Below are 24,709 nucleotides of genomic sequence, written 5' to 3' on the forward strand. Positions count from 1 at the left end.
GTGGTCAAGCTGCTAAGAGGTACTTAGGTATGACGATATCCGTATCCCCAGTGTACAGCCGTAATCCGTGCTGCGCAGCGCGCTCCGTGCACAGGTGTGGTTTGCAGATAGAAATTCAATTTTAGGACTTTGCTTTCAGACGACCAGCATCATCGGAGCTCGCAGCAGGGTATGGGTATGGAAATTTCTAGGCCCCAGGGCCTTGTATCCGTGCTCATCAATCCGTCATGCAAGACCAAGACCTCACACTCCCCGCGTCGTTGGAAGCGGGCGGTTGGGATCCGGGTCCGAACCGGAGATCGCACCTGCAAAGATGCGAGAACAAGTCGCGGAAATCACTGGCAGCGAGCCCCAGTGACGCAGTGGCAGACGCCCACAATCCCGAGTCTCGGTGCTTGGCACATCGGCTACGGTCGATCACAGCCAATGGGAAGCCGGGTCGTCCTGCACACCAGCCAGCAATTCCCTCTGTTCCAGAGCCCACAAGCCTGGGACCCCTCAAGGGTGGAGCACACACGCCCCCAACCGACCCAGCCCACACCAGCCCGGTGCCCAGAGCGGCGCACACACACGCTGGACTTCTGGAGGGCCGGGCCAGGGCCCCAGCAGCCCCCCCCCCCGGCGGTCAGCTGTGGTTGGCGGCGAGCGCTGTGCGTTGTCGCATGAATTGCCGGCCAAAACAATTTTGTGCCGCATCAACACCCACTGTGTTGTCCATCTTCCGAGGGGCTGCTCTCAACGTTGGCAAAGCTGGCCGCATCCAATCCCGCATGAAAGCAGCACACGTCAACGAATCAAGGTCCCGCCAGACTCTTGAAACTTCAGCGGCGCAGGCTTGAGTGTATCTTTCTCTGCCCGACGTACTTGCTAGCTCCCGTACCGAGGCGCTTGAGTGCAGCCCAACGGACGCGTCCCCGTCGTTGAGCTTGCGCCAAAGGAAGAGGCAAAGTCGTTTGTCTGCTGTTGTCTCTCCTTTGGGCAACCCGACGCATGGCCGATTCGGGGCACGAGAATGAGTTCCCCGACCCGTCGTCGTTCGACGACGATTCCTCCATTATATCTGTGAGCGGCACTCCCTCCCTCGGCTCCCCCGCCTGCTCCCCGGCTGAGCCTGCTCGAGCCGGTGACCAAACCTCTTCAATTGCCATTGAACACCACCAGAGTCCGAAATTCTTCCACCAACGAGACCAGTGGCGCTAACCACAGGAGCACACCATGCAGACAAGGGGACTCGAGGCCTTTGGCCGCAAAGTAACCTCCACGGCCAGCCAGCTGATCTCTACTACCCGAGACCCGACCTCGAATCGCCAGTATAAGAGCGCCATGAGTGAGGTCACCAAGCATCTGCGCAAGCCTGATGTGCAGCGCAGCATATTTGCCGCTGCCCGCACGACACCCACCGACCTTGTGCGCTCGCGGCTATCGACGAAGGAGATCCAGTCCCGTGCGCTGTCCTACCTTCCGGATGAGCTGCTCAAGAACATCCCTGAGAGCAACCATCAGTACTCGTTGTTCCAGGGCTTCCAGGCCAGCTTTCCAGAGTTCACTGAGGAGGGCAAGAAACACATGCGGCGAGTTTCCCGCGGGAGAAAGCTGCTTGATGACGGGCCCTCCCCTCCTGAAGGCACCCCTGAGGCCCTCCAAAAGCTGCGGAAAGATAAGGCGGCCCTGGCGCACCAGCTAGAGCTGCTTAGCATCCGGAAGAACATGGCAAGCTGCGAGATCCGCGAGATTGATGCCAAGATAGAGAATCTGAAGGGCATGCGTCAAATTGTCCTTGACCGGCTCGCGAACTTGGAAAAGGACGAGGCATTACTTGAGCATGAGAGTAAGTATCTTCGGGCCTTCTTTGTGACTGCGAGCCCTCTTTATTTTTACCCCCTGAGGATGTGAGATGATGTCTAACGTGAACGAACAGTCGTTGAGCTCGAAAACAAGATTGAGGAGGCGCAGGAGATGGCAGCCGAGGCTGAGTCTGTTGCGATGCGCACACCGACCAAGTCGGATGAAGATGGATCATCACAGACGGACTCTGCTCCTGGGTTTATGTCGCAATCCATCTATGAGAAGCTGCCGGCGGTTCAGAACAAGCGGAAGCCACGGAGTATCCGCCGCAAGGCCACGGCAATCCTCCACGAGCATTTCAAGCCAGGAACCTCGATTCGCACGATGCGGGCACACCATGACATCATCACGGCTCTTGACTTCGACGCGCCCTTTGGCTTGATGGTTTCTGCGGCGATGGACGATTCGGTTCGTGTCTGGGATTTGAACGCGGGCCGCTGTATCGGCGTGCTGGAAGGCCACACTGCCTCGGTGCGGGCTCTGCAGGTCGAGGATAACATCCTTGCGACAGGTTCTATGGATGCCACAATCCGGCTCTGGGACCTTAGCAAGGCACACTACGACCCGCAGGGCAGCGAGTTTGGCAAGGCCGATGAGGATGACGATGATGCGGCGATCGCGTTCGAGAACCCGGATGACCAGCCGGTCGAGCCGCCGCCGGGTAGCATGGCTGACTGCCCGCTCTACACGCTGCAGGCGCACCTGGATGAGATCACGGCGCTGCACTTCCGTGGCGACGTGCTCGTTTCCGGATCAGCCGATAAGACGCTGCGCCAGTGGGATCTGGAGCGGGGCCGGTGTGTGCAGACGCTGGACGTTATGTGGGCCGCCGCCCAGGCGTCAGCGTTGTCGGCCACGGTCGACACGTGGCGGCACACAAGCCGCCCGCACGATGCGTCGGCAGACTTTGTCGGCGCCCTTCAGGTGTTTGAATCGGCGCTCGCGTGTGGTACTGCCGATGGCATGGTCCGGCTGTGGGATCTTCGCAGTGGACAGGTGCATCGCAGCCTGGTTGGGCACACTGGCCCAGTGACGTGTCTGCAGTTCGACGATGTGCATCTGGTGACGGGTAGCTTGGATAGGAGCATCCGGGTAAGCATCTTACTTCGTTCACCTCTCATCTGTTCCCCCTCCCCCCTTTTCCCCTTTTCCTTTTTTTTAAAGTTCCCTCTGGTTGGAGCGATACAGTGCTAACAGGGCGAGCAGATCTGGGATCTCCGCACAGGGTCAATTTTCGACGCTTATGCGTACGACCATCCCATCACCAGCATGATGTTTGACGCCCGGCGCATCGTCTGCGCCGCTGGCGAGGACGTGGTCAAGGTCTACGACAAGGTCGAAGGCCGTCACTGGGACTGCGGCGCGGGAGTCACCGACACGGAGGACGGTAGGACCCCGGCAATCGTGGAGCGTGTGCGTATCCGCGATGGGTACATGATTGAAGGCAGACGGGACGGCATGGTTGGCGTCTGGACTTGTTAAGTATGCCGAAGAGCCGGAAATACTATAACATAGCAGGGGAAATAGGGCAGAGCCCGAGACCCCCCTGGAGGGGGGTTGCAGGTCATGTCTGGTTATGTATAATTTCGTTGCCTAAGGGCTGTACGAAGTGTATGAGCTGAGAGGTATGACTGGGAAGGCATGTGTGAATGTTTTACTGGTCTTTTTGGTTTGGAATCTTCCAGTTAGAATCTGTGGAAAGAAAGTACCTCTTCCTCATTTTGCTGACTGACCGATTGACCGGTCATCCTCATATCCTGTGATGTTGTGACGTGATAGTGTCCCATGAAAGCCCCTTTCTGCCCCCTTCACAGAGTCTTTTCGTCAGTGCCCCTATTCTCTGTCCCTGGTCCAACACTCCCTTGCAACACAAGGCGCCATACTTGGTCGGTGCCGAGCCGCTATGGGGCCGTAAGGAAAAACGGCCCGACTACAGATCAGGCCAATGGGAGCTCGACAGATACCCGAAAGGGGCAACTCGAATTGGCCCGCTGGTGCTGGTGTTGACAGATACTCAGGGTTGATAAACGACACAGAATACTACCAACTAGGGGTTGTCCTCACACAACAGTTATGAATTGCCCTCAACAAGTATAGTGTCAAGATGTGGTCACTTGGTGGACAATCATAAGCAACAAGTTCAAACCTCCAGCCTGTGATGTTATCCAAGGTTTGAAACAGCATTCCAGTCAAGGAACCGGCTAAAAGAACTTGGCTTAATTGCAGACAGCTGCTTAAGATCTCTCATATTTTCGAAAACCTAAGGTACAAGGCAGAAATGAAGTCTCCGCGGCGTGCCTTCCCTGAACATTTACAACACTCTTTCCACTTTCCGTACCTTTCGGGATGGGAAATGACCATGTGACCACTGCAAGCAACCTGAAACCCCAAGTGAACTGGATCTAGACCGAACTTCCCAACGAGCGACCTTAGAGTTTTGCACGAACTGGACAAGGCTGCGGTGGTCACTTTCGTACCATACTGGAGTTCTACTGTGGTTAGCAACGGCCTTGGGGAAAGGATTTAGAGACGCTGCCTGTGATTCATATCTCGGGTACGAATTGAAGCGGCTTAGGGAGGCATTATAACCATGTCACCAAACGATGATGTCGAAGGACAAAACCAGTTTTTCCTTTGCTTCCCAAAACAAACCGCTGCGGACCTATTCTCACAAAAAGAAGGACAATAGACAACTCCTCCCAGCATTGAAGCCGTCCAACTTTCCTTCAAAAAGACCAAGGGCCCAGACTCAGAGTGTTCCAAATTGAGCATCCTGATCTCACGATAGAACGGCGTGAACAGTCACTGTCCGTCGACGCTTGTGCTAGCCGAGGCAGCATCAGCAATAACTTACTTGAAGACCGCCCTCTCCGTTCCATCGAAAACTATATGGATGAGAAGGACGAGAGTATGACTTAGCTTGGTCACCTCTAGGGCCAGCAGAATGCTAATCGTGAACCATAGTCACATCCCGTTTAACACCACCTAGACCTCCCGATGATTCTGACAGCGTCCAAGAGTACGAGGTTATCGAGATTGAGGAAGATGAAGAAGACGAGTCTCCTAGGGTACCCATCAGACAAGCTCTCAAGCAGATTTCTCGGAATGTAAGGCCGGCACCGGATCTAACAAGGAGTATTCGACGTCGTCCGTTCTTAATTTTCGACAAAGGACACCCAAATAGCTACAAAAAGCTTAAGTATAACTCCTACTCCACAAACGCAAATGCTTCTCCCTACCACGCCGGAGACGGGTTTTCTGAACGTGAGGCCAAGCCAAGCGGGATGAACCGCTTAACCAGGAATGGCAAGCTGTCTAGTTTCAGCTTTTACCTGGGTGAACTTGACCTTGCTCAGTCAGAACCTCCCAGCAAGCCCAAACGCAAAGCACGAAGGGTAGTTTTTGATAACTCTTTTCTTCCCTTGCCCAACAAGAAACCTCGACGGCGCTTGTCGAATAAACAAGGAACGACAGAGCAGGAGGTAAAACAAGAGAGGTGCTCGCCTGCACCAATATCAGATAATGGTCTTGCTGAAGGACAGCTTGATCAACAAGTTAAGAACGCCTCTGAAGAGCAACAAAAACTCAGGAGCTGCAATGGTGCGCAGCACGAGACGTTCATTGCTGGCGCAAAGGAGCCAGGCAGCTGCGAGACGCGTATCTCAGAATCGCCGCCATGGAGGTATCACCACGAGGGGAGAGCCGCGTCGTCTGCCCCTGATTGCGAAGCAAAGCTCAAGAAACAGAACGATTGTGGGTTTGTGATATCGCAGGACAGGAAAAGGCCGTTTCGACGGGTTCATAGTCGTTGAGGCCTGCCGTTCATCTTCGACTTTACGGATTTCGGCTTGCTTTACTTTGAGTTTGGTATTTGAGGTCCACATATGGAAAACAGTACTGGTGAATAAGCAGTGTCACAAGGGAAGGGGGGGGGGGAATCTGCCGAGTCAAAAGGCATCGTTTTGCTTTGTCGGGGATCAGCTGAGCTTGATCATCATGTCGCTTCCCATTTATTATTAGGTAGCTAGAAACGAGACACAACTGTTTACAGCTGGTCATATACTCTCCCCAACCACCATACCCTCGTTTGACATTCATACGACTGCAGAGAGCAGGCCCGAAGTATAGAGTTTCCATCCAGTAACGCCATTAGAACACCAAGTGCGGGCATTCCCAACCAGCTCTTTTTATATCCCATACACGAAGAACCGAGATAAAACGATAAATGATCTAGAGCATAACGTTACACTCCCACTCTACTTATTTCGCGCCCTTACCTTTGGCCTCAGTTTCACCAAGCTCACGTACAAATACCTTCGTTCTCCCCTCGCCGCTGTAGTCTTCCATTCCGGTCTCAAAGCCAGGACAAACGCCGATGGCCAGATACCGCCCGTCGCGTGAAAACGCCAGAGCAGCCACGCTGTCCGGGAAGCGCTGGTACTGACGCATGCGGCGCTTGGCCTCAGCATCCCACAGTGCAACAGTGCCGTCGCCACCTCCAGAGGCGAATGTCCCGTAAATGGGATGGAACGCTAGCGCATTCACAGGATACACTATATCCCCGCCGCCTTCCGCCTCTGGAGCCGCTTGCCGGTGGCACTTGAAGGCGTACTTGCGTGCCTGTGATTCGGCACTGTCGTCGAACCATTCCACGGCGACACGGCCCTCGATGCTCGAGGTCGCGTACCCGGCGTCGTTGGGCATGCATGCCACTGCGCGGGTGAGGAACTTGAGAGAAGACTCGCGCTGTTGCCAGGGTTGAGGAGGGGTCTGGGTGTTGCTGCGCACCGCGCTCAATAGCGTCGGCAGGTCGTAGATATGCACCAGGCGAGCGGTCATGGCGACAACGAGCTTGGTGCGGCTGGCGGCTAGGGCATGTGGCTTGCCTGGCAGAGGGATGGTGATGTGCGGCTGGGAAAGGTTGGCGGCATTGTGGACATGAAGGGTGCTGTCCCAGGAGGCGGAGATGAGGAGGGCTGGAGGTTGGGTTAAAAACTAAGTTTGGTACTGATGGTATGTAATGAAGAGAGAGGAAAACCAAGACTCACAGTGTTCTGAGCTGTATACCACACAGCGAACAGGCTCCGAGTGCTTGCTCAGAACCGTCTGCTCGCCCGTCACTAGGTTGAGCTTCTTAACCTGGCGGTCCATGCCCGCGGTGAAGGCTTCATCTTGGTTGGCGCCGAAGCAGACGGATAAAACTGGCGCGCGATGCTCGAAGGCATTGATCAAAGTCGCCTGCTCAGAGCCGCTGGCAATCTCGTAGAGATAGACATTCTTGTCCCAGGACGAGACGAGAAACCGGGGTGCTTCCGGGGCGAAGTCGATGGCCGAGATGGCATCGTTCGGGGGCTGTGCCACCTCAAATTGCGTTGCTAAAGGGTGTCTAGTCAGCTATTTGCGTTCAATGGCACTCTTGGTTTTTCATAAGGAATGCGCACCTGGAGCCATAGTATCGAAGAGGGTGTGTGAAGAAGACGGAGCGCGGCGGCTTCGTGATCTGGGACCTGTCGCGACTCCCCTCTGCTCAGCGGGAAACGTCAATCTGCAATCAGCACGACAAGCAAATGCACCGTTGCCACAGCCAAGCTCTCGTCTCCAGGCACAGCAGGCGGTACGTAGTAAACAACGGTGGGGTTCTGCCGCATGTCACCGCCCTAAGCCCCCAAAAATGTAGTGGGCCCACTCTGGCAACATCAGGTCCCACGATCACTGTGGGGCCAGCTTTCCATGCCATCGACAGTCGCATATGGAACCTTTGGCGGGGTATTGGGGCATGGACTTGAACCTCTCAGAACACCAATCCAAGACGAACACTTAGACCATGATCCAACTTAGAGGTATCAGATAGCCTCAAGGTTTGACAGCATACCTCGCAAGCAAGCCGCGACACAAACACAGACAACAAGAGCGACCTGATCGGGTTCCGTTCACACCATGCCCTTCGGACAACTCGTCCTAGGTAGCCCGGGCGCGGGGAAGAGCACCTATTGCGATGGCAGTAAGCCTACTGCTTGACACCACAATTGTTTTGTCGCAAGGTCCTGGTACTCTAACCCATCACATTCTAGTGCATCAGTTCATGGGCGCGATCGGGCGCCAATGTTCTGTTGTCAACCTCGACCCTGCCAACGACCGTACCAGCTACCCCTGCGCCCTCGATATCCGCGACCTAGTGACGCTGGAGGAGATCATGTCGGACGACAGGCTGGGCCCCAATGGAGGTATTCTGTATGCGCTGGAAGAATTGGAGCACAACTTTGAGTGGCTCGAAACCGGGCTGAAGGAGCTGGGAGAGGACTACATCTTGTTCGACTGCCCCGGCCAAGTCGAACTGTACACACACCACACATCACTGCGCAACATCATACACAAGTTGCAGAAGATGGGCTACAGAGTGTGTATACCACAGTCGTTTTCAGTTTCATGGTGCCTTCGCTGACTTCTGCCAACCAAGCTTGTTTCCGTTCACCTTTCCGACTGCTTCTGTCTCACGCAGCCGTCGCTCTACATCTCCAACTTGCTGCTTGCCCTACGCGCCATGCTCCAGATGGACCTTCCACATATCAACGTGCTTAGCAAGATCGACAAGCTGCACCAATACGATCCGCTACCATTCAACCTCGATTTCTACACAGAGGTACAAGATCTGAACTACCTCATCCCCGTGCTTGAGCAGGAGTCGCCTGCGCTGCGCAGCGAAAAATTCGGCCGTCTAAATCAGGCGATTGCAGACCTGGTCCAGCGATTTGGTTTGGTTAGTTTCGAGGTACTTGCTGTGGAAAACAAAAAGAGCATGATGCATCTCTTGCGCGTCATCGATCGTGCCGGCGGATATGTTTTTGGAGCCGAGGGAGCGAACGACTCTGTGTGGCAGGTTGCTATGCGAAATGAGTCGTCGTTGCTGGATGTTCAGGATCTCCAGGACCGGTGGATCGATAACAAGGAGTTCTATGACGAACTGGAGAGGAAGGAAGAGGAGGAACAGGCCAAACTACGTGAGGAACAAGCCCGGGCACAGGCGGAAGCCATGGGCGGGAACGACATTCTCGATGCCTTAGCATCAGGGTCGGCGCCGACGCGGTCTGTTCCAGATAGTGGCATCAAGGTAGTACGAAAGAAGAAGTGACCTTTGGAACTGCAGCGAGTCCATTTTGGCCTCATCACCCATCGCCAGACGTGTCTTTATCCTCATACCCACACACCAGCCCCGAATCGTCTTGACCGCTGCGCACAGCGAGAGTGCGTGAAGCCAGCGAGTCGCTCCGCAGAAGCGCGCCAAGCGCGTCAGCTGACGATGAAGATGAGCCATTCTTGCTGGCCATCTCGTCCTTGGCGGCGAGTATGAGCAGCTTGGCGCGACGGACGGCCTCCTCTTCGATCTTGCGCATGGTGCCACTGACGCGGACGACGCGGAAGATGCATGGCCTCCCGTTCTTTACGGGCACTTGGTTCATGAATGACAGTGCGGCCCAGACGAGCCGGTAGTGTGCGCGCGAGACGCGGAGGATGAAGGTCGACGTCGCGGGAGAGAGGTATTTTACTGTGAGCAGGTCAGCATAAAATGTTAGCAATATAGCGATGATAGATGCAGAAAAGCTTTCGTTTCATACCCTGTAAACTGCGGTCCACGGCACCAGAACCACAGTCACCAAACAGCGCTGCCACTTCGCCGCGAATAGCTTTGACCAGCATCTGTGGCCTTAGCTCGCCCGTTGTCGGCTGGTTGTATAACAGGACATCCGGCACCGATGCCCTAGACTGCCCGGGGAGCACATCGGTATAGATGATATTAACCAAAAGGTAACGGTCCTTGAGGCGCACCATAGTGTTTGTTCATGGGTTAGATGGGTAATGCGAGAGAGAGTGTGTCCATTCGAGATTCTACGGTCCGGGTTTGGCTCCTGTCCAGCGAAAGGTCTGGGGCATGTTCTGGCGGCTTATCGATAACCTTAATTTGAACCCACATGCTTGGCGGGACCGTCGCGGTGACAAATGGAAGCCCTTACAGTAATAGAACTTTGACAAGCAATGACAGTTACAGCGTACAAGCCCTCTTGAGGGTTAAACGCTAATGTAGCATTTCGCTAAATGAATCATTCTATTCTGTTGTTAGTCTTTTTTCTCAAGCATCAGAAACCAAAAGTTAGTCCAATCTACTCGTTTATAATACATCCAAGCGTTCATTCTGGTGCTTGCTTGATCGACCTGTTAGTGAGGTAAATATGACAGCTGCAGTGTAATTGTTTATCTCGATCAGTGCCCAAGAGCTGAGGGTTTTCGTTTATCTCATGTTTCTTTTACGACCTCTGCATCAGCAAGAGACTGGTAACATGCCTTCGACGTCAGCTGGTGCTAAGGAACTCGAGTATTTCCGTTCTCCGTGACACTTGCGCATCGCCGTGGTCGGCTCCGGCCGCGTATTTCGGACCACCGGTGGTCTGTGCATAACAAGCTCACTATTTCCGAGGAGACACAATTGGTCAAATGGTGCTGAATGGGGAAGATACTCGCGGGCTGTCATGATAGGCCCCGCTATCATCAGGATCATACCTGCCCGTACTACGACACTAGAGCTCATCCTTTAACCGTACGGCAGGGCAGTAGACTACTCGTTGAAGGAGAGTCGTCTTCAAGTAGTGCTCTGTTGAAGCCGGATCAACAAGCAAAACCCACAAGTCAGATCTAACAAAGTACATACAAAGAATCCAAGGAACTAGGGCCCTAGAGTCAAAAACGCCTGAACCGAGCTCGATATCTGAAGACCGACATCTGCCAGGCAGACGCCCTTCACGACATGTCGTTGTCAAAACCAGCATCTCTCCGAGCGGCCATATTGGTTGTCTCGACGACAGCAGCCCAGGATCCTTCGACAGATGCCGCGGAAGCTGCTCTTCGAGAAGTGTTCGACCAGGACGGTGGCGGACGCTGGACTGTCAGCGAAGCCAAGATTGTCAGTGATGTCGTCACCCACATTCAACAGCAGATCATGCTTTGGGCCGACGACGCCGACCCTGTGAACCTCATAGTCACCAGTGGTGGTACCGGCTTTGCCGTTGAGGATCACACTCCTGAAGCTGTTATACCACTCCTGCACAAGCAGGCCCCCGGCCTAGTTTACGGCATGTTGGCTGCTTCGTTGGCTGTCACTCCTTTTGCCGTCATGTCGCGGCCTGTTGCCGGCGTCCGTAACAAGACGGTCATCATCACCCTGCCTGGCTCCCCTAAGGCGGCCAAAGAAAATCTCCAGGCTGTTATCAAGACCCTGCCACATGCCTGCTTGCAGGCTGCAGGAGCTAGTTCCCGGGCCTTGCATTCTGGAGGCGTGAAGAAGCTGGAGCAGGAAGCCGGCATGGCTTCGCCACAAGCTAAGACTCACTCCTCTCACTCCCGCCCTCACCACCATCATCATCACTGCCCTCATGGCCATCAAGCCCCCATCCGGCACACGCCCACGCCCGCAGCATCCAGCACCAGCACCAGCACCGAACCCAAGTCCAACGACCCATCCCTCGGCCCGACCCGTCGACATCGCTCATCCCCTTACCCCATGCTCTCCGTCTCGGACGCACTCAGCCTCATTGCCCAGCACGTCCCCAAGCCAACTCCCATCCTCCACAAAGTCGACCCTTCGCTCGTCGGCTACGTCGCCGCCGAGGATGTGCACGCAGCCGAGGACGTCCCCGCTTTCCGAGCGAGCATCGTCGACGGATATGCCGTCGTCGTGCCGGACGCAGCGTCAGGCGAGGAGCAGTCCGAGGCCGGGGCTGGGGTTGATCTCAAGGGAGTCTGGCCAGTGGTAGGCGTGTCACATGCTAGTCCGACCGAAGAGTTTGAGTTGAAAGAGGGTCAGGTTGTGCGAATCACGACGGGAGCGGCACTGCCACGCGGCGCGAATGCTGTGGTAATGGTTGAGGATACGGTGCTTGCGGCGCAGACTGAGGATGGGACGGAAGAGAAGGAGGTTGGCATTTTGGCGGAAGGGGTTAAGGCTGGGGATAATGTCAGGGAGGTAGGAAGTGATGTGAGGAAGGGGGAGATAGTACTGAGGAAGGGAGAGAGGGTTTCTTCAGGAGGAGGAGAGATCGGATTATTGGCCAGTGTCGGAATAAAGGAGCTCATGGTGTATGCGAAGCCTGTGGTGGGCGTGTTGTCGACGGGGGACGAGATTGTCGAGCATGATAAGGAGGGCGACCTAAGGCTGGGTGAGGTGAGAGATATAAATCGGCCCTCGTTGATGGCAGCAGTCAGGCAATGTGGCTATGACGTGATCGACCTAGGCATCGTGAAGGATAAGGCCAGGACATTGGAAGAGAAGTTAAGAGTTGCGCTAAGGGAAGTCGATGTGGTGATCACCACGGGGGGCGTATCCATGGGAGAGCTGGATCTCCTTAAGCCGACGATTGAGCGGTCATTGGGCGGCACGATCCACTTTGGGAGAGTCAATATGAAGCCCGGCAAGCCGACGACATTTGCGACAGTACCGGTCAAGAACAACGCTGGGGAGCGGGTGTCAAAAGTCATCTTCGCACTACCGGGAAACCCAGCCTCTGCGTTGGTGACATTTTATCTCTTTGTTTTGCCGGCGCTGCACCATATGTCAGGAGTCTCACCTCCCGGCTTGCCCAAGGTCCCCGTCACGCTCGCTCATGATTTTGTGTTGGACAAAGCCCGGCCGGAGTATCACCGGGCAGTTGTCTCTATTGGCTCCGATGGGAGGCTGACTGCCAGCAGCACAGGAAGCCAGAGGAGCTCACGGGTCGGTAGCATGAAGCAGGCCAACGCCCTGCTTTGCATGCCCTCTGGATCCGAGCCACTACAGAAGGGTACAAGAGTTGAGGCACTACTGATGGGAAACATCCAAAGTAACGCCCAGTAGTGGACAGACGTGGACCGGAGTGCAAGTAAATGAGCCGAAACCAAATATTGTAATATATGACCGTTGCGACGAACCTCGTTTCTGTACAGCTATGTAACACTTCTACACCCGAGATGTAATGCCGACCAATACCCACTGACCGTCCCAAGCCCGTCTTCCCAAAAACGCCGGTGATCATGAACCTACACAGGCCTGCTCGCTACTGCAGTCTGATGTCTCGGTAGAGGGGTGGTGTGATGGTTTGAGGAAAAATGCGCGTTTGTCAAGTAGACAAGACTAGAGAACGACGTATTATACCGTTGTGCCAAACTCAGGGGCCTTGTTGGAAACCAACAAGCCAACGATCAGCCCAAAGAGGCCAAGGACGGAGCTGAAGATCTCGATCACCAGGATCTTGACAAACCTGCATACTGGTCAACGCCCATGTCCGTCTCGCTACACATTTCGGAAAGGGGACGTACAGCGTGGGATCGGCAGCATCGGCAAGCGCAGCACCACTACCATTGATGCCAACGGCGACACCACAGACGAGATTGCACATGCCGACGGTCAAGCCGGCCCAGAACAGGGCATAGCCAGTGTAGTAGCTGTCACCCGAGTACGCAGCCTCTCCCTGCAGGGGGTTCAGCTTGGCAGAGAATACGATGGCCATGATGACGCCGTAAATGGCCACGACCTCACAGAAGATGATAGAGATAAGGTTCTTGGTACGGATACGTGGGGCCTTGACGCCGCCGCCCAGGATTGACGAGCCGGTGATGAAGATGCCCCTGCATTGAGTTGATGTATTAGAATTTGCAACTGCTTCCTCCGTAACATGACAGGATGTTTGATTCGTACCATGCTGCGCCTACAACGGATAGACCGATACAGAGCGCAATGCCCAAGTCGGCCCAGGCATAGGGAGAGACGGACTCGAGAAAGTCACCGACCTAGAGATCGGTGGTGAGTATCAAATCGCGAACTCGGGGTTGATGGAATCGCTTTAACAATAAGTAAAGGAAGTTCATACGTTGAAGGTTTCTCCACTGCCGGTAAAGAGCATATCTGTGTAATCACGTTAGCAACATCATACCTTTGGCGTCATCGTCGAGAGGGGAGGAGTCGCTGCTCACAAGCTCCGACGACCGCCAGGGTCGACGCTATTCCACCAGCTCCGTACTTTAAGCTCATCTTTGACTTAGATTCCACGCGGCACTCGGACAGATCGTGCGTGGTCGGCGTAGAATTGGTCGGGGAGTGGGATTGCAGCGCACGAGACGAGGTGTCGTTTTCCAACAACAAAGCTCCCTGCAGCGATGTACTGGTCGCCTTGCTGCTTGCCCCCAGCAGTACGATAGCATGTCAACCACCAACTGCCAAGACATATGTCAAACTAATCACGTGATATGGATAAGCGGGCCCCAATCCCGCGCAAACGTCAACCTGCATCTTGTCCAATCCATAACGAGCTCCTGGCGCAACTCACGGCACTTTGGTTTCTGTTGCCGCCTCTCTATTTCGTAACTTATTCCACCCCACGTCGCCCTCGTCCGCACGTAATTTACGGCGAAGCTTCCAAACTTCGAAATGGCCAGCGGCACCAATTTCTACGATCTCTACCGTCACGGGAGGTATAGTTTGCCCGCCTCTATGAGCCCGCTTGTCGTTTGCCACTCGGCGCATCTGCGCCGATCTGCCTTTCCGCGATTGTTATTACTTCGCATCACTTCGGACTCGTCTTGTCATGCACCGATTTGCTCTTCCTCACCTGTGAAACGTCTGCGAAAGGAATGGATGGCTGACATCGCATTGGGCCCGCAGCCTTGGCGCTACCCTTACGGATGCGCTGGACGAGTTGATCGGAAACGAGCAGATCGACCCTCAGTTGGCCATGAAAGTTCTCTCCCAGTTTGATCGTGTTATTGCCGAAACTCTCTCGGAGAAGGTCAAGGCGCGCCTGACATTCAAGGTGATTACTACTCGTGTTGCGGTGTTGCTGCTGTTGTGGGGGAGGGTTATGTCTGCTAGCTCAAGGGATGCTCTCCAGCCCACGCTATTAGACAACCTCTCTACCCGTTTTAAAGCGAGTAAGGCTAACGTGATGTCGGTGTTTTTCTCCCGAATTGTAGGGATCGCTCGATACATATCGCTTCTGCGATGAAGTCTGGACCTTCCTCATTCGCAATGTCCACTTTAAGCTGAACGATGCTGGCCAGACCATCCAGGCCGACAAGATCAAGATCGTTAGCTGCAGCGCCAAGCGTGCCGAGGAGAAGCAGTAATTCTTCCACATTGTTTGGCTGGCAGTGAGCGGAAGTGATTATACAGCACTGAGTCTCTTTACGTTGGGTGGTGCTCGCGTTGGTTTTTCTTTCATCAAGGGACTTGGTTTCAGTTTTGATATCACATAACTTACTAGAACAAGTCTGCGGGATCGGAATGGCGTTTACGGTCATGGCGTTCTGGCAAGAAAGAAACTTTCAAGGTTGAGAGACACTTCCAGATACCGGGACCAAAAAATGGTACCCCTGTGTGATGAACAAGCACAATAGGCCATCCGGCTAATATATGGGCACATTTTATGGAATTCACGTTATATTGCCTTCTCATCCGCAAATCTTTGCTCTGATCTGTTCTTTGTCGCTCATAATAAATATTGCTTGGTGTACAAAATTGTGCTCTAGCATCGCTGATAGTTTCTATTGAGCTGCCGACCCACTGTGACCCCCATCTCTTGGCATCCACACGGCTGCAACGGTCTGTATCCCCTGCTCGGCAACACCAAACCAGCGGGTCTCTTTCGGTGCTCCACCTTAGGCCGAATGCCCGATCAGTAGGTAGCCCAGTCAATGGTCATATAATGTAATCTAAGCGCGCAAGTTGCGCGTGTCTTTGCCAGTCAACATGTCTACCGACCACCCGCTTTCAGACAGAGGCAGAGCACCAACCGCTGTCATATCTTCATCTCCCCCCCCCAGTCAGCCGCACAATCAAGCCCTGAAGAAGCGGACTGCACAGTCTAGATTACAGTACCAAATGAACTCTTCGCCACCCTTAGCGGGGCGCGACAGTGAGGAAAGCAGGCCGTTCATTGGTAACCAATATGGCACCCATCACGATGAATTCAGGCAACGCCAGTCAGAAACTTTCCTCTCCTCATCCGGCCGAGTGAGTTGGACATATCGCAATCAATGGATCCTGCTTGCCATTTCAAGCGGGGCATGCGCTGCGTTTAACGGCGTCTTTGCTAAGCTGTGAGTCTTAGCTGGGTTGTTTGCTTGCTTATCATCAGGGATGTGTCAACAAGAGCAGCCAACAGAAGACTGACGGCGATGTGGAAATTGTTAAGAACCACTACGGAACTCACGGCCACCCTTTCAAAGAGCGTTGCTCGTGGGTTGGGTTTTGAGAGCATCGAGGGATGGATTGAGTTGATTGTGAGAGCTGTGAGTGGCCTAGAGATTGATCGTTTTAGCGAATCGTTCCACTGCAGATGGCTGACTGTGAGATGAAGATTTTCTTTGCTCTCAACCTAGCCTTTAACGGTGTGGTAAGTTCATCACATACCCGCTATAACCTGCATATTTGATCCATTCGGATCATGTTGCTTTCTGCAGCTTTGTGGAACATGTACATTGTGATTAAAATGCTACACCTCCCTCATCCATAAGACACATCTTACTTCAGACACATCCTAACACGAATCTAGATGTGGACACTCTTCACAGCTGCACTCGCCAAGGGTAACTCGACAACACAGGTCTCCATTATGAACACATCGTCCAACTTCGTCATCACTGCCATCCTTGGCTCCGTTATCTTCTCCGAGGCCCTGCCCCCTTTGTGGTGGGTAGGCGCCGCCTTGCTGGTCGCTGGCAATGTCATTGTTGGGCGCAAGGATGAAGGGGGGCCAAAGAACCTAGACAGAGATCAATCTTTGACTGCTTCCGTGCTGACGTCTGCGGGGGACGGTGAGATGGGCCCTTCAAGCGGCGGCGCGAGGAACAAGCTGACACCGCAGGTGGAAATGGACGAGGATGAAGATATCATTGATCTCAGATCACTCGATGGGAGTTCGTGACGGGGAAATGAATACTCCCCGAAGTTTGGACATCTATAAGTGTTTTTTGTTTGACCATCATGTTTGATGGTCCCGTTTTCTCGACCAGTCTTGTCTACCTAGCCAAACGTTCCCCAATACCAAAACCATCGTGGAGATAAATAAATACGGATGATACATCACATATTGGCTGTAGCGGTGACCATACTTTATTTGATATCATCCGATATATACAGATTATATATTCTGCAATTTTTGCCGTCAATTGCGTTGTGACTGTTAGCGCATCGCTTTTCAATATGTGAGACGCTCGGCCTTGTCGCAACTCTCCTGCCCCGCTTACCAGGGTCAGGTCCCATCTGGGGAAAGAGTACAGATCCGCATATCCTTGGCATGCTTGGCGCAACTTTTAGTGCGGGGCAGAGTGGGGATTTCATGATGGCCCCCCAAAAAAACCTTTGGCGGCAACGACAACCTCAACTCCGGTGGCAGTCAAACAGCTATTCCAACATTCGGCGGCTGTCAGGGGAGCTCCAAGTAGTCATGTCCCCAGATCCAAGGGGCAGTGGCCCCCCCGTGATGTCAGAGATTGTGAACTGTAGGTATTCTTGGAAGTTGAAGGCAATTATGGAATAAGTAGCAGCTAACCGGAAACTGTGAACCGCAGATGCACTTGATCTCTGGCATAAACACCGGATTCCAATCATCATAACAACGTTATTTGTCGTGGCTGTTCTGAGGATATACATTCAGTCCAGCCAAGTGCAGGCAGGACATTCTACATCCTCTATTACATACAATGCTAGAAACGAACAGCCAAACTCTGGAGCCAAACGGGAGATCACAGCCGCCGTTACAGTCGATCAACAAGTGAATGCTTTTGAACAATCAGGACCCCAGACACAAAAGCAAACTGAGAAACATGAACAGCAGAAGCAAGGACCGAAAAGGATTAGGGGCGTCCCCACGAAGAAAGGCCATGGCAGCCCAGACCCCGAGGTTAAAACACGCCGGAAGATCCAGGTCCTCGTGTTCTTCTCCTCCTTAACAGCCAGTACCGATAAGGCAGCAAGGTTATTTACCCAGCAGCTAGGCAAGCTTTTATTGTGTCAGGCGAGCGACAAATCAGATAGCTGGTTTCTAGAGCCGAAGGTTCTAGACCTGGCCGAGATCGACTATGACGAGTACTTCATCACTCCCCCTAAGTCTGACGGCGCGGATGTGGACTTCTTCTATCTTCTCCTGATTCCAAGCTACAACATCGACAGCATTAATGACAACTTCCTTGAACATCTTAAGGAGACACACCACGACTTCCGTATCGACACATCGCCTCTCTCTCCGATTCTCGGCTACTCTGTTTTTGGCTTTGGCGATAGCGAGGGATGGCCTACTGAAGAGGAAGGTTTCTGTTTTCAAGCCAGAGAGGTCGATAAGTGGATGGCAAAGCTGAGTGGTCGGAAGCGCGCATTCCCCCTGGGGATGGGAGATTGGAAGCGTGACGCTAAAGATAGACTGGCCGAATGGCAGTCGGGAGTGGTCGACGTCCTGAGGCAACTCGAGCAGACCGGTAGTTTAGGCGAGGGTGTCCCTGGTTCAGGAGACCCGATAGAGAGTGATGATGAGCGTGAAGTTGGTGATGATGACGAGGTGTTCATAGAGGATGGACCTGAACTCAATTCGTCTTCTAAGTCGCGTGGATCTGACAGCCTTGAGGATGTCGAGGATATAGGTCGCATCCTGGAGCTATCGCAGGTTGACGGCTCCTCCGGAAAAAAGCAAGGGAGCAAGGTGCCCCTTGCGATCGATTTCACTACGGAAGGGAAGTCATCGGGGACGAAGAAACTTGCGACTACTGTCAAGGAGATGGTGCCCAAGAATTCGCCCACTTATACGGCCCTGACGAAGCAGGGATACTCCATCGTTGGGTCACATTCCGGCGTGAAGATTTGCCGTTGGACAAAGTCTGCCCTCCGCGGCCGTGGCTCCTGCTACAAGTTCTCCTTTTATGGTATTAATTCGCACCAATGCATGGAAACAACACCATCCCTTTCCTGCTCCAACAAGTGCATCTTTTGCTGGCGGCATGGCACCAACCCTGTCGGCACTTCTTGGCGATGGGTCGTTGACCCTCCCGATCTCATCTTCAACGGTGTCAAGGAACAGCACTACAAAAAGATCAAAATGATGCGTGGTGTGCCCGGCGTGCGAGCAGAGCGTTTTGCGGAAGCAATGCGCATCCGGCACTGCGCCCTCTCGCTGGTCGGCGAGCCCATCTTCTACCCCCACATCAATGAGTTCTTGCGCCTGCTTCATGCTGAGCGTATATCATCATTCCTTGTCTGCAACGCTCAGCATCCGGACCAGCTTGCCGCTCTGCAGCACGTCACACAGCTCTACGTCAGCATCGATGCATCCAACCGTGAGTCTCTCCGCCGTATCGATCGCCCCCTGCACCGCGATTTTTGGGAGCGCTTCCAGCGCTGCCTTGACATCCTTCGCGAGCGCCGCTTTCAGCAGCGGACGGTCTTCCGGTTGACCCTGGTCAAGGGCTTCAACATCGAGGACGAGGTCGAGGGCTACGCCGATCTGGTAGAGCGGGGTCTGCCTTGCTTTGTCGAGGTCAAGGGTGTCACGTACTGCGGCACGTCCACGTCCAGCAGCGCGGGGCTGACGATGGCCAACGTACCTTTCTATCAAGAGGTGTGCGACTTCGTTGTCACCCTGGAGAAAGCCTTGCGTAAGCGCGGCTTGGCGTATGGTATTGCAGCCGAGCATGCGCACAGTTGCTGCATTCTCTTGGCCAGTGAGCGGTTCAAGGTTAATGGCAAGTGGCACACGCTGATTGATTATGATAAGTTCTTCCAACTGCTGGAGGAGAAGGGCCCGGATGGAGACTTTAGCCCTGAAGATTACATGGGTCCTCCGACTCCTGAATGGGCATTGTGGGGGAATGGAGGGTTCGATCCGCGTGATCAGAGAGTGGACAAGAAGGGGCGGCCGATCGAGGCTGCGGCGTAAGGCAGTAAGAAACTGGGCCATATCGGATCTGGTTTACTTGCGTGTCTCATTAGACGAAAGGTCTGTTAGGATTGTGATGATGGCACAAAATACTACACTTGACCCAAGTCGGCCGTACAAGGTCATTTCCTGTGTCATAGGTGTTCTGTCTCCAGCTGAGAGGAGCATGATGTGAGTGCGCATCTCATTACCTAAGTCAAAAGCAACCTCGAACAATGCCGCCACCCTCCTGGTCCGATTTATATACATCATACATCTTTTACATGCCTTAATAGAATGACAAAACGAGAAATGATTCCCATATTCCTTCAGCAGTAGGACATGAGGGGGTCGTGTCACATATCGTACAACCACTACCATGTGAGGTTCGTTCATGTCGATCAGTGGGAGAGAGTCAGAGCTATGACGTCCCCATATCCATGAAGACTGTCCGACTAACTGACTGACTTGTCCCGTGCCAGCGACAGAAAGACGAAGTCGGATCTTGCCTGTAGTTCCACTGGGGAGTGCTCGGACCGTGACGCACATACACCCCAGGGAAAGAGGCAAGTTTGAGGTTGGGTATTGGACGAGGGAGGAGAGAGGGGGGGTTGAGATGAAGTGGTGTGTGTAAGTGGCTCTGAGCTAGGCTGGCTACACTAGATTTAGTCCAGCCCAACACCGGGGACAGCGCCCATCTCGCGCATCAGATCGGCCACGTCGACGCCGGCGGGGCCCGTGTAGGCGGTACCAATCCGCAAGCTGGAGTCATAAGCGATCATCTCGGCGAGAATGTCCAGGATAGGCTACAAGTCAGGTGTAAGCATAAGGACAAACTGACCCGTGGCAGCCGCATGAATGCTTCTCGTACCTTGGAGACAGTCTTGTCGTAGATGTTGATCAGATCGCCGGGAGTCGGGTAGACCTTGAGGGCCTTGTAGAAGCAGAGAGCAGCCTCAAGATGCTTGGAGGCTGTAAAGAGAACCACCATGTCAGCCTAGACTCCCGAAAATGAGATTATGGCACACGGCCGAGGGCAGACGTACGATCAGCGCTCATCATCTCTCCGGCTTGGACTTGCTCAAGGAAGAAGGCCTCCTTGTCTTCAGCGCTGGTGGGGAAGCCCTCCTCCTTGGCCTCGTCGACAGCTTGCTTAATACGCTGGCGCTGGGCCTTTGCGCTGGCCTCGGCCAGATCTTTCTCAGCGCGCGCTTGCCGGCGCTCGTTGCGACGCAGCTGTCTCCTGAACTCAGCGTTGTGGCGCCGCTGGTAGTCGAAGTAGGCGGCATAGGCTGCAGGTGGGGGAGATACAGGTCAGAACGAGTTCAGGTCCCTGAGGTCAAATTCGATAGCAGAAAGGCTTGGCCACGGGTGAGCCAGAGAGTACGCATACCAAGAACACCAGCCGCGAGCGTAGCGACAGCGGCAGTTGCAACAATGGCAGGACTTGGTGATGACGACATGGTTGGCGATGTGCAATGTGCAGACGATGAATCGAGGATAGAAAGAAAAAGTGGGGGTGTTGATGGCGGGACCGGCTTCGAAGCAGAAAGGAAAACGTAGGCAAGGATCGCAGACGCAGGTCGCAGGACGAGGGAGATCGGGGCGTTATATGAAGGTATAGGGCAGCAAGTGCTGGACGACGGTCTAGTGTTGGAAAGGCTCAACGGTCGTTCGGAGAGCAGTTGTAATTTTTTCCCTGTCCAAGGCTTGGATCCCGTTGCCGGCCGAGCCCCACACGTCCGTGCCAAGCCCTCAAAACGCAGCCGTGGCCCGCCAGCACGCCCAGCGCCGCGTTGTCGTGGCGCACAGGGCACGCGGCTGAAGCGGTCCACGCTTTTGTGTGTGTGCCCCACACAAAGGGATTGCGTCTCTGGCTGGCCCTCTGGCCCCGCAAGTGGACAACCTTGAAGCCGACAGCTTCCACGTTCCAGACACCCGACGGGTCCAGGGGCCCACTGCCTCTATTGTTCCACTGTGATTCCAGCGCCAGTTGCATGCCTTTGGGGACCAGGACACTTTTGCACGTCTGCTGCTGCTGTTGCACCCGCGGACTGACCCATCACCACCGAGCTTCGCGACCCGAAGCTATTCAGTTCCACCACTCCAAGTCCGCAACCAACCTCACCTGCAAAGCTGTGCAAACCACAGCTGTGGCTACAGCACCTTCAAGTTGGCCACAGCAAGACGCATCCTCTAGCTGGCCAATCGAACTTCGGGCGCACTCACAAAGCTAACTCTCCAGGCGTCGAGTTCCATCTCCCCATCCCCAATTACACGTGGTAGATCACGCGATCCAAGCCCGCCGCCATGTCGGAAGAACGCTCGAAGATTTCGCTAAGAAGCGGGGGGAAAAGGAAGAACCGTCCGCTTAAAATCTCCGGTCCCATCCTCCAGGATGACGGAAGCGGACGCGGCCCCCCAGGTCCGTCTATTGCTGATCAGGCCCCAATTCCTCGGCCTCGTCCTCCTCCTCAGGCTAGCGCAAAGGTGTGCTTAACCATCCTGTATCTAATATATAGACTGGCAGTGATGTAACCGCCATGTGTGTCGCAGACGTCAGATCTAGTGAAACGCCGGTACTCGACTCGTTTCAATGCTGATTTTGATCCCTCTGCCACTGCGCCTCCCCCCGTGCCATCACTTCCGAGCATTGAGAGATATGCGCAAGCCCAGAACCAGGACCGTCGCGCGCCCCCATCGAGAGATGGGGGAGAAGCCGGGGCTGCAGGTGCAGGCGGAAGCGGACCAGGCATTCCGGTGGACATCAAAGCTCTCCGAGACCCGTCGCTCGCTGCCGACCAGTACGTTGCCAACATACTCAGCGATGCTACCGAGGACGAAATCCGCGACTATGAGGCTGCTCTGCGGAACCTCAAGAGCCGAGCATCTGCCGACCTCCAGCAGAGCGTGTACCAGAACCGTACACAGTTTATCAAGATCAGCAAGGAAGCAGAGAAGTTGAAGAATGAAATGCGGACGCTTCGGAACCTGATGGCCGAGCTCAAGGCCAACACTACCGCTCTCCGGTCGGCTTCCAACAGTGTTGGAGGACATGGCTTCGATGGTGACATTCCCATGGGATTGAGCAAAAGGGAGAAGCGAAGCTCGGTTGCTGATCGAACTGCTCTCTGGAGCGCCCAAATGCAGGCGCTGTACAAGACCGTTGAGGGCTCACAAAAATTTCTTCCTAACTCTCCGGGCCGGCATGTCGTCCAAAATGCTGGTCTGTGGGTAGAGCTGGACAATGCTACCTATCGGTCGAGGCGAGCAATGCAGATCTTCTTGCTCAATGACCATATCTTGATCGCTTCACGGAAGAAGAGGAAAGTGGACGCCCCGAACGATTCACGTGCGCCGATGACAAAGCTGGTTGCTGATCGTTGCTGGCATCTTCTGGACGTGGAAATTGTTGATATGGCTGGGCCGAGCGATTCCTCTAGTGGTAGGAACAAGCTTGCTGATGCCATCATGATCCGCGGCGGCGGCAACGAATCGTTCATATACCGAACTGAAAAGCCAGGGGACCCTGAAAAGGCGTCACTGCTGCTCAACATTCGCAAGCAGGTCGAGGAGCTGCGGAGAACTCTCCAGTCAGAACGGGAGGCGACTAACAAGGCAAAGGAAACTATCAATTACTTTGCCTCGCGCGACCCCGGCCTGCTGCAAAAAACGGAGCTTCTTGAGACCTTATCTGATATCAAGGACATGCTTATCGAGGTGGACGGCAAACAACAAAACTTGCGCTGGGTAGAGAGCCAGATGGATGAGCTTGATATCAACATTGCGCTCCAACAGATTGAACCGGCAGTTGCCCGGATCGAGAAACTCAGGAACCTTGCACAGGGGCTGAAGCACAACGTAATTGCGCAAGACTTCATCTCGTTCAAGGTTGACGAGAGACGGATGAAGCTGGCGGCATTGCTGATCCGTGAGCTTGTTACTACCCACAATCAGAAGGTCAAGACAAAGGCCAACGTTTCATGGTTGACCCGACTGGGCTTTGAGGACCGGGCTCGTGAGGCCTATCTGGAGGCCCGCAGCGAAATCATTCAGAAGCGGTCCAGGTAAGCACATAATCAGATGGTATCGTAAAAGTCTAGAGTACCACAAGAGCTAACAGTAGACAGACAATGCATCTTCCAGGGAAGCCTGGAACAGTACATCTGGGAGATCGCGTTTGTTTACTTCACCCTTATCCGCAACACGGTCAGCTGCTTCCAGGCGTGCTTTCCAGCGCCTATGATGAGCGCCTGCGTCAAGTGGGCTAAGGAAGAAGTAGATGCCTTCAACTCGATCCTCTCCCGGCAGCTCAGCGGCGAGGAGGAGGGCAGTGAGATATGGACTCGATGCTTGGACGCTGCGTTAGAGCATGCCGGCACGTTGTTCGACGTTGGTTTGGATTTCACGAGTCTCGTCGGACAGAACCTCCGTACCGGCACGGGTATAGTTGCAGCGTCTGACGGGCAGACTAATGCCCCCGTAGGCTTGGGACTGTCTTGAACGCTAAGTAATCTGGCGCGACGCGACGTGTTTTAACTTGGGGTTAGGTAGGATGGCCTGCTGGCGGGGGAGAAGACAAGGTTCTCCGTACGGATACAAACGTCCCATGTGTTTGGGCCATGGCGGAGTGAGCTTCTGGGATAGGTATATACAAAGAGTAGAGTGTCTGCTTTGGATTGTATCATCAAATTGGTACCTACTTGCATGCATTTGGTGCCGTTCGTGTTTCTCTGATTCCCTTGACGACTGCCAGTAAATCACCCCCGAGGCCTTGAGAAATAGGTACTTACTTACCTTATGTCAGGCACCTACCCCTATTTCCCGCCTTCTACCCCACCTTCATAATGGTAGGTGCCCTCCCGACCAGCGAGCGCTGGGCCTCCAAGCTGGTGGGCGGGGCAGCTTGACCGCCCTCCAGCCTTCGATGGAGCGCCGAGCTT

At 54.2% G+C, this 24,709-nt stretch overlaps 11 protein-coding genes across 11 annotated transcripts; 7 read left to right on the forward strand and 4 right to left on the reverse strand.

The window, feature by feature from the left end:
• Positions 1–227: 227 nt before the first annotated feature.
• Positions 228–3,327, forward strand: CTHT_0034530 (uncharacterized protein; the record flags this gene model as incomplete). Its single annotated transcript, XM_006693823.1, has 4 exons — positions 228–650; positions 1,222–1,828; positions 1,919–2,937; positions 3,052–3,327. 4 exons carry the CDS (start codon positions 228–230, stop codon positions 3,325–3,327), a joined length of 2,325 nt encoding a protein of 774 aa, XP_006693886.1.
• Positions 3,328–4,734: 1,407 nt separating this feature from the next.
• On the forward strand, positions 4,735–5,720 carry CTHT_0034540 (uncharacterized protein; the record flags this gene model as incomplete). Its single annotated transcript, XM_006693824.1, has 4 exons — positions 4,735–4,753; positions 4,810–4,952; positions 5,046–5,598; positions 5,659–5,720. 4 exons carry the CDS (start codon positions 4,735–4,737, stop codon positions 5,718–5,720), a joined length of 777 nt encoding a protein of 258 aa, XP_006693887.1.
• A 385-nt stretch (positions 5,721–6,105) lies between these two features.
• Positions 6,106–7,296, reverse strand: CTHT_0034550 (uncharacterized protein; the record flags this gene model as incomplete). Its single annotated transcript, XM_006693825.1, has 3 exons — positions 6,106–6,821; positions 6,894–7,220; positions 7,287–7,296. 3 exons carry the CDS (start codon positions 7,294–7,296, stop codon positions 6,106–6,108), a joined length of 1,053 nt encoding a protein of 350 aa, XP_006693888.1.
• Positions 7,297–7,782: 486 nt separating this feature from the next.
• Positions 7,783–8,974, forward strand: CTHT_0034560 (putative GTP binding protein; the record flags this gene model as incomplete). Its single annotated transcript, XM_006693826.1, has 3 exons — positions 7,783–7,846; positions 7,917–8,242; positions 8,303–8,974. The coding sequence occupies 3 exons, from the start codon at positions 7,783–7,785 to the stop codon at positions 8,972–8,974; spliced, it is 1,062 nt and encodes a 353-aa protein (XP_006693889.1).
• A 34-nt stretch (positions 8,975–9,008) lies between these two features.
• Positions 9,009–9,672, reverse strand: CTHT_0034570 (uncharacterized protein; the record flags this gene model as incomplete). Its single annotated transcript, XM_006693827.1, has 2 exons — positions 9,009–9,388; positions 9,459–9,672. 2 exons carry the CDS (start codon positions 9,670–9,672, stop codon positions 9,009–9,011), a joined length of 594 nt encoding a protein of 197 aa, XP_006693890.1.
• A 970-nt stretch (positions 9,673–10,642) lies between these two features.
• On the forward strand, positions 10,643–12,724 carry CTHT_0034580 (uncharacterized protein; the record flags this gene model as incomplete). Its single annotated transcript, XM_006693828.1, has 1 exon — positions 10,643–12,724. The coding sequence occupies one exon, from the start codon at positions 10,643–10,645 to the stop codon at positions 12,722–12,724; it is 2,082 nt and encodes a 693-aa protein (XP_006693891.1).
• Positions 12,725–13,015: 291 nt separating this feature from the next.
• On the reverse strand, positions 13,016–13,897 carry CTHT_0034590 (proteolipid subunit-like protein; the record flags this gene model as incomplete). The annotated part of the gene is made up of 5 exons (XM_006693829.1): positions 13,016–13,127; positions 13,186–13,494; positions 13,565–13,656; positions 13,737–13,771; positions 13,840–13,897. The coding sequence occupies 5 exons, from the start codon at positions 13,895–13,897 to the stop codon at positions 13,016–13,018; spliced, it is 606 nt and encodes a 201-aa protein (XP_006693892.1).
• A 396-nt stretch (positions 13,898–14,293) lies between these two features.
• On the forward strand, positions 14,294–14,988 carry CTHT_0034600 (transcription initiation factor iia small chain-like protein; the record flags this gene model as incomplete). The annotated part of the gene is made up of 3 exons (XM_006693830.1): positions 14,294–14,337; positions 14,528–14,793; positions 14,870–14,988. The coding sequence occupies 3 exons, from the start codon at positions 14,294–14,296 to the stop codon at positions 14,986–14,988; spliced, it is 429 nt and encodes a 142-aa protein (XP_006693893.1).
• A 622-nt stretch (positions 14,989–15,610) lies between these two features.
• Positions 15,611–19,787, forward strand: CTHT_0034610 (uncharacterized protein; the record flags this gene model as incomplete). Its single annotated transcript, XM_006693831.1, has 5 exons — positions 15,611–15,960; positions 16,056–16,152; positions 16,221–16,256; positions 16,416–16,779; positions 17,659–19,787. 5 exons carry the CDS (start codon positions 15,611–15,613, stop codon positions 19,785–19,787), a joined length of 2,976 nt encoding a protein of 991 aa, XP_006693894.1.
• A 644-nt stretch (positions 19,788–20,431) lies between these two features.
• On the reverse strand, positions 20,432–21,229 carry CTHT_0034620 (uncharacterized protein; the record flags this gene model as incomplete). The annotated part of the gene is made up of 4 exons (XM_006693832.1): positions 20,432–20,572; positions 20,638–20,738; positions 20,813–21,058; positions 21,160–21,229. 4 exons carry the CDS (start codon positions 21,227–21,229, stop codon positions 20,432–20,434), a joined length of 558 nt encoding a protein of 185 aa, XP_006693895.1.
• An 847-nt stretch (positions 21,230–22,076) lies between these two features.
• CTHT_0034630 (uncharacterized protein) lies at positions 22,077–24,269 on the forward strand (the record flags this gene model as incomplete). The annotated part of the gene is made up of 3 exons (XM_006693833.1): positions 22,077–22,256; positions 22,323–23,833; positions 23,897–24,269. The coding sequence occupies 3 exons, from the start codon at positions 22,077–22,079 to the stop codon at positions 24,267–24,269; spliced, it is 2,064 nt and encodes a 687-aa protein (XP_006693896.1).
• Positions 24,270–24,709: the final 440 nt, after the last annotated feature.

The sequence above is a fragment of the Thermochaetoides thermophila genome, assembly GCF_000221225.1.
Source record: "Thermochaetoides thermophila DSM 1495 unplaced genomic scaffold scf7180000011816, whole genome shotgun sequence".
In the NCBI taxonomy this organism is placed as follows: domain Eukaryota; kingdom Fungi; phylum Ascomycota; class Sordariomycetes; order Sordariales; family Chaetomiaceae; genus Thermochaetoides; species Thermochaetoides thermophila.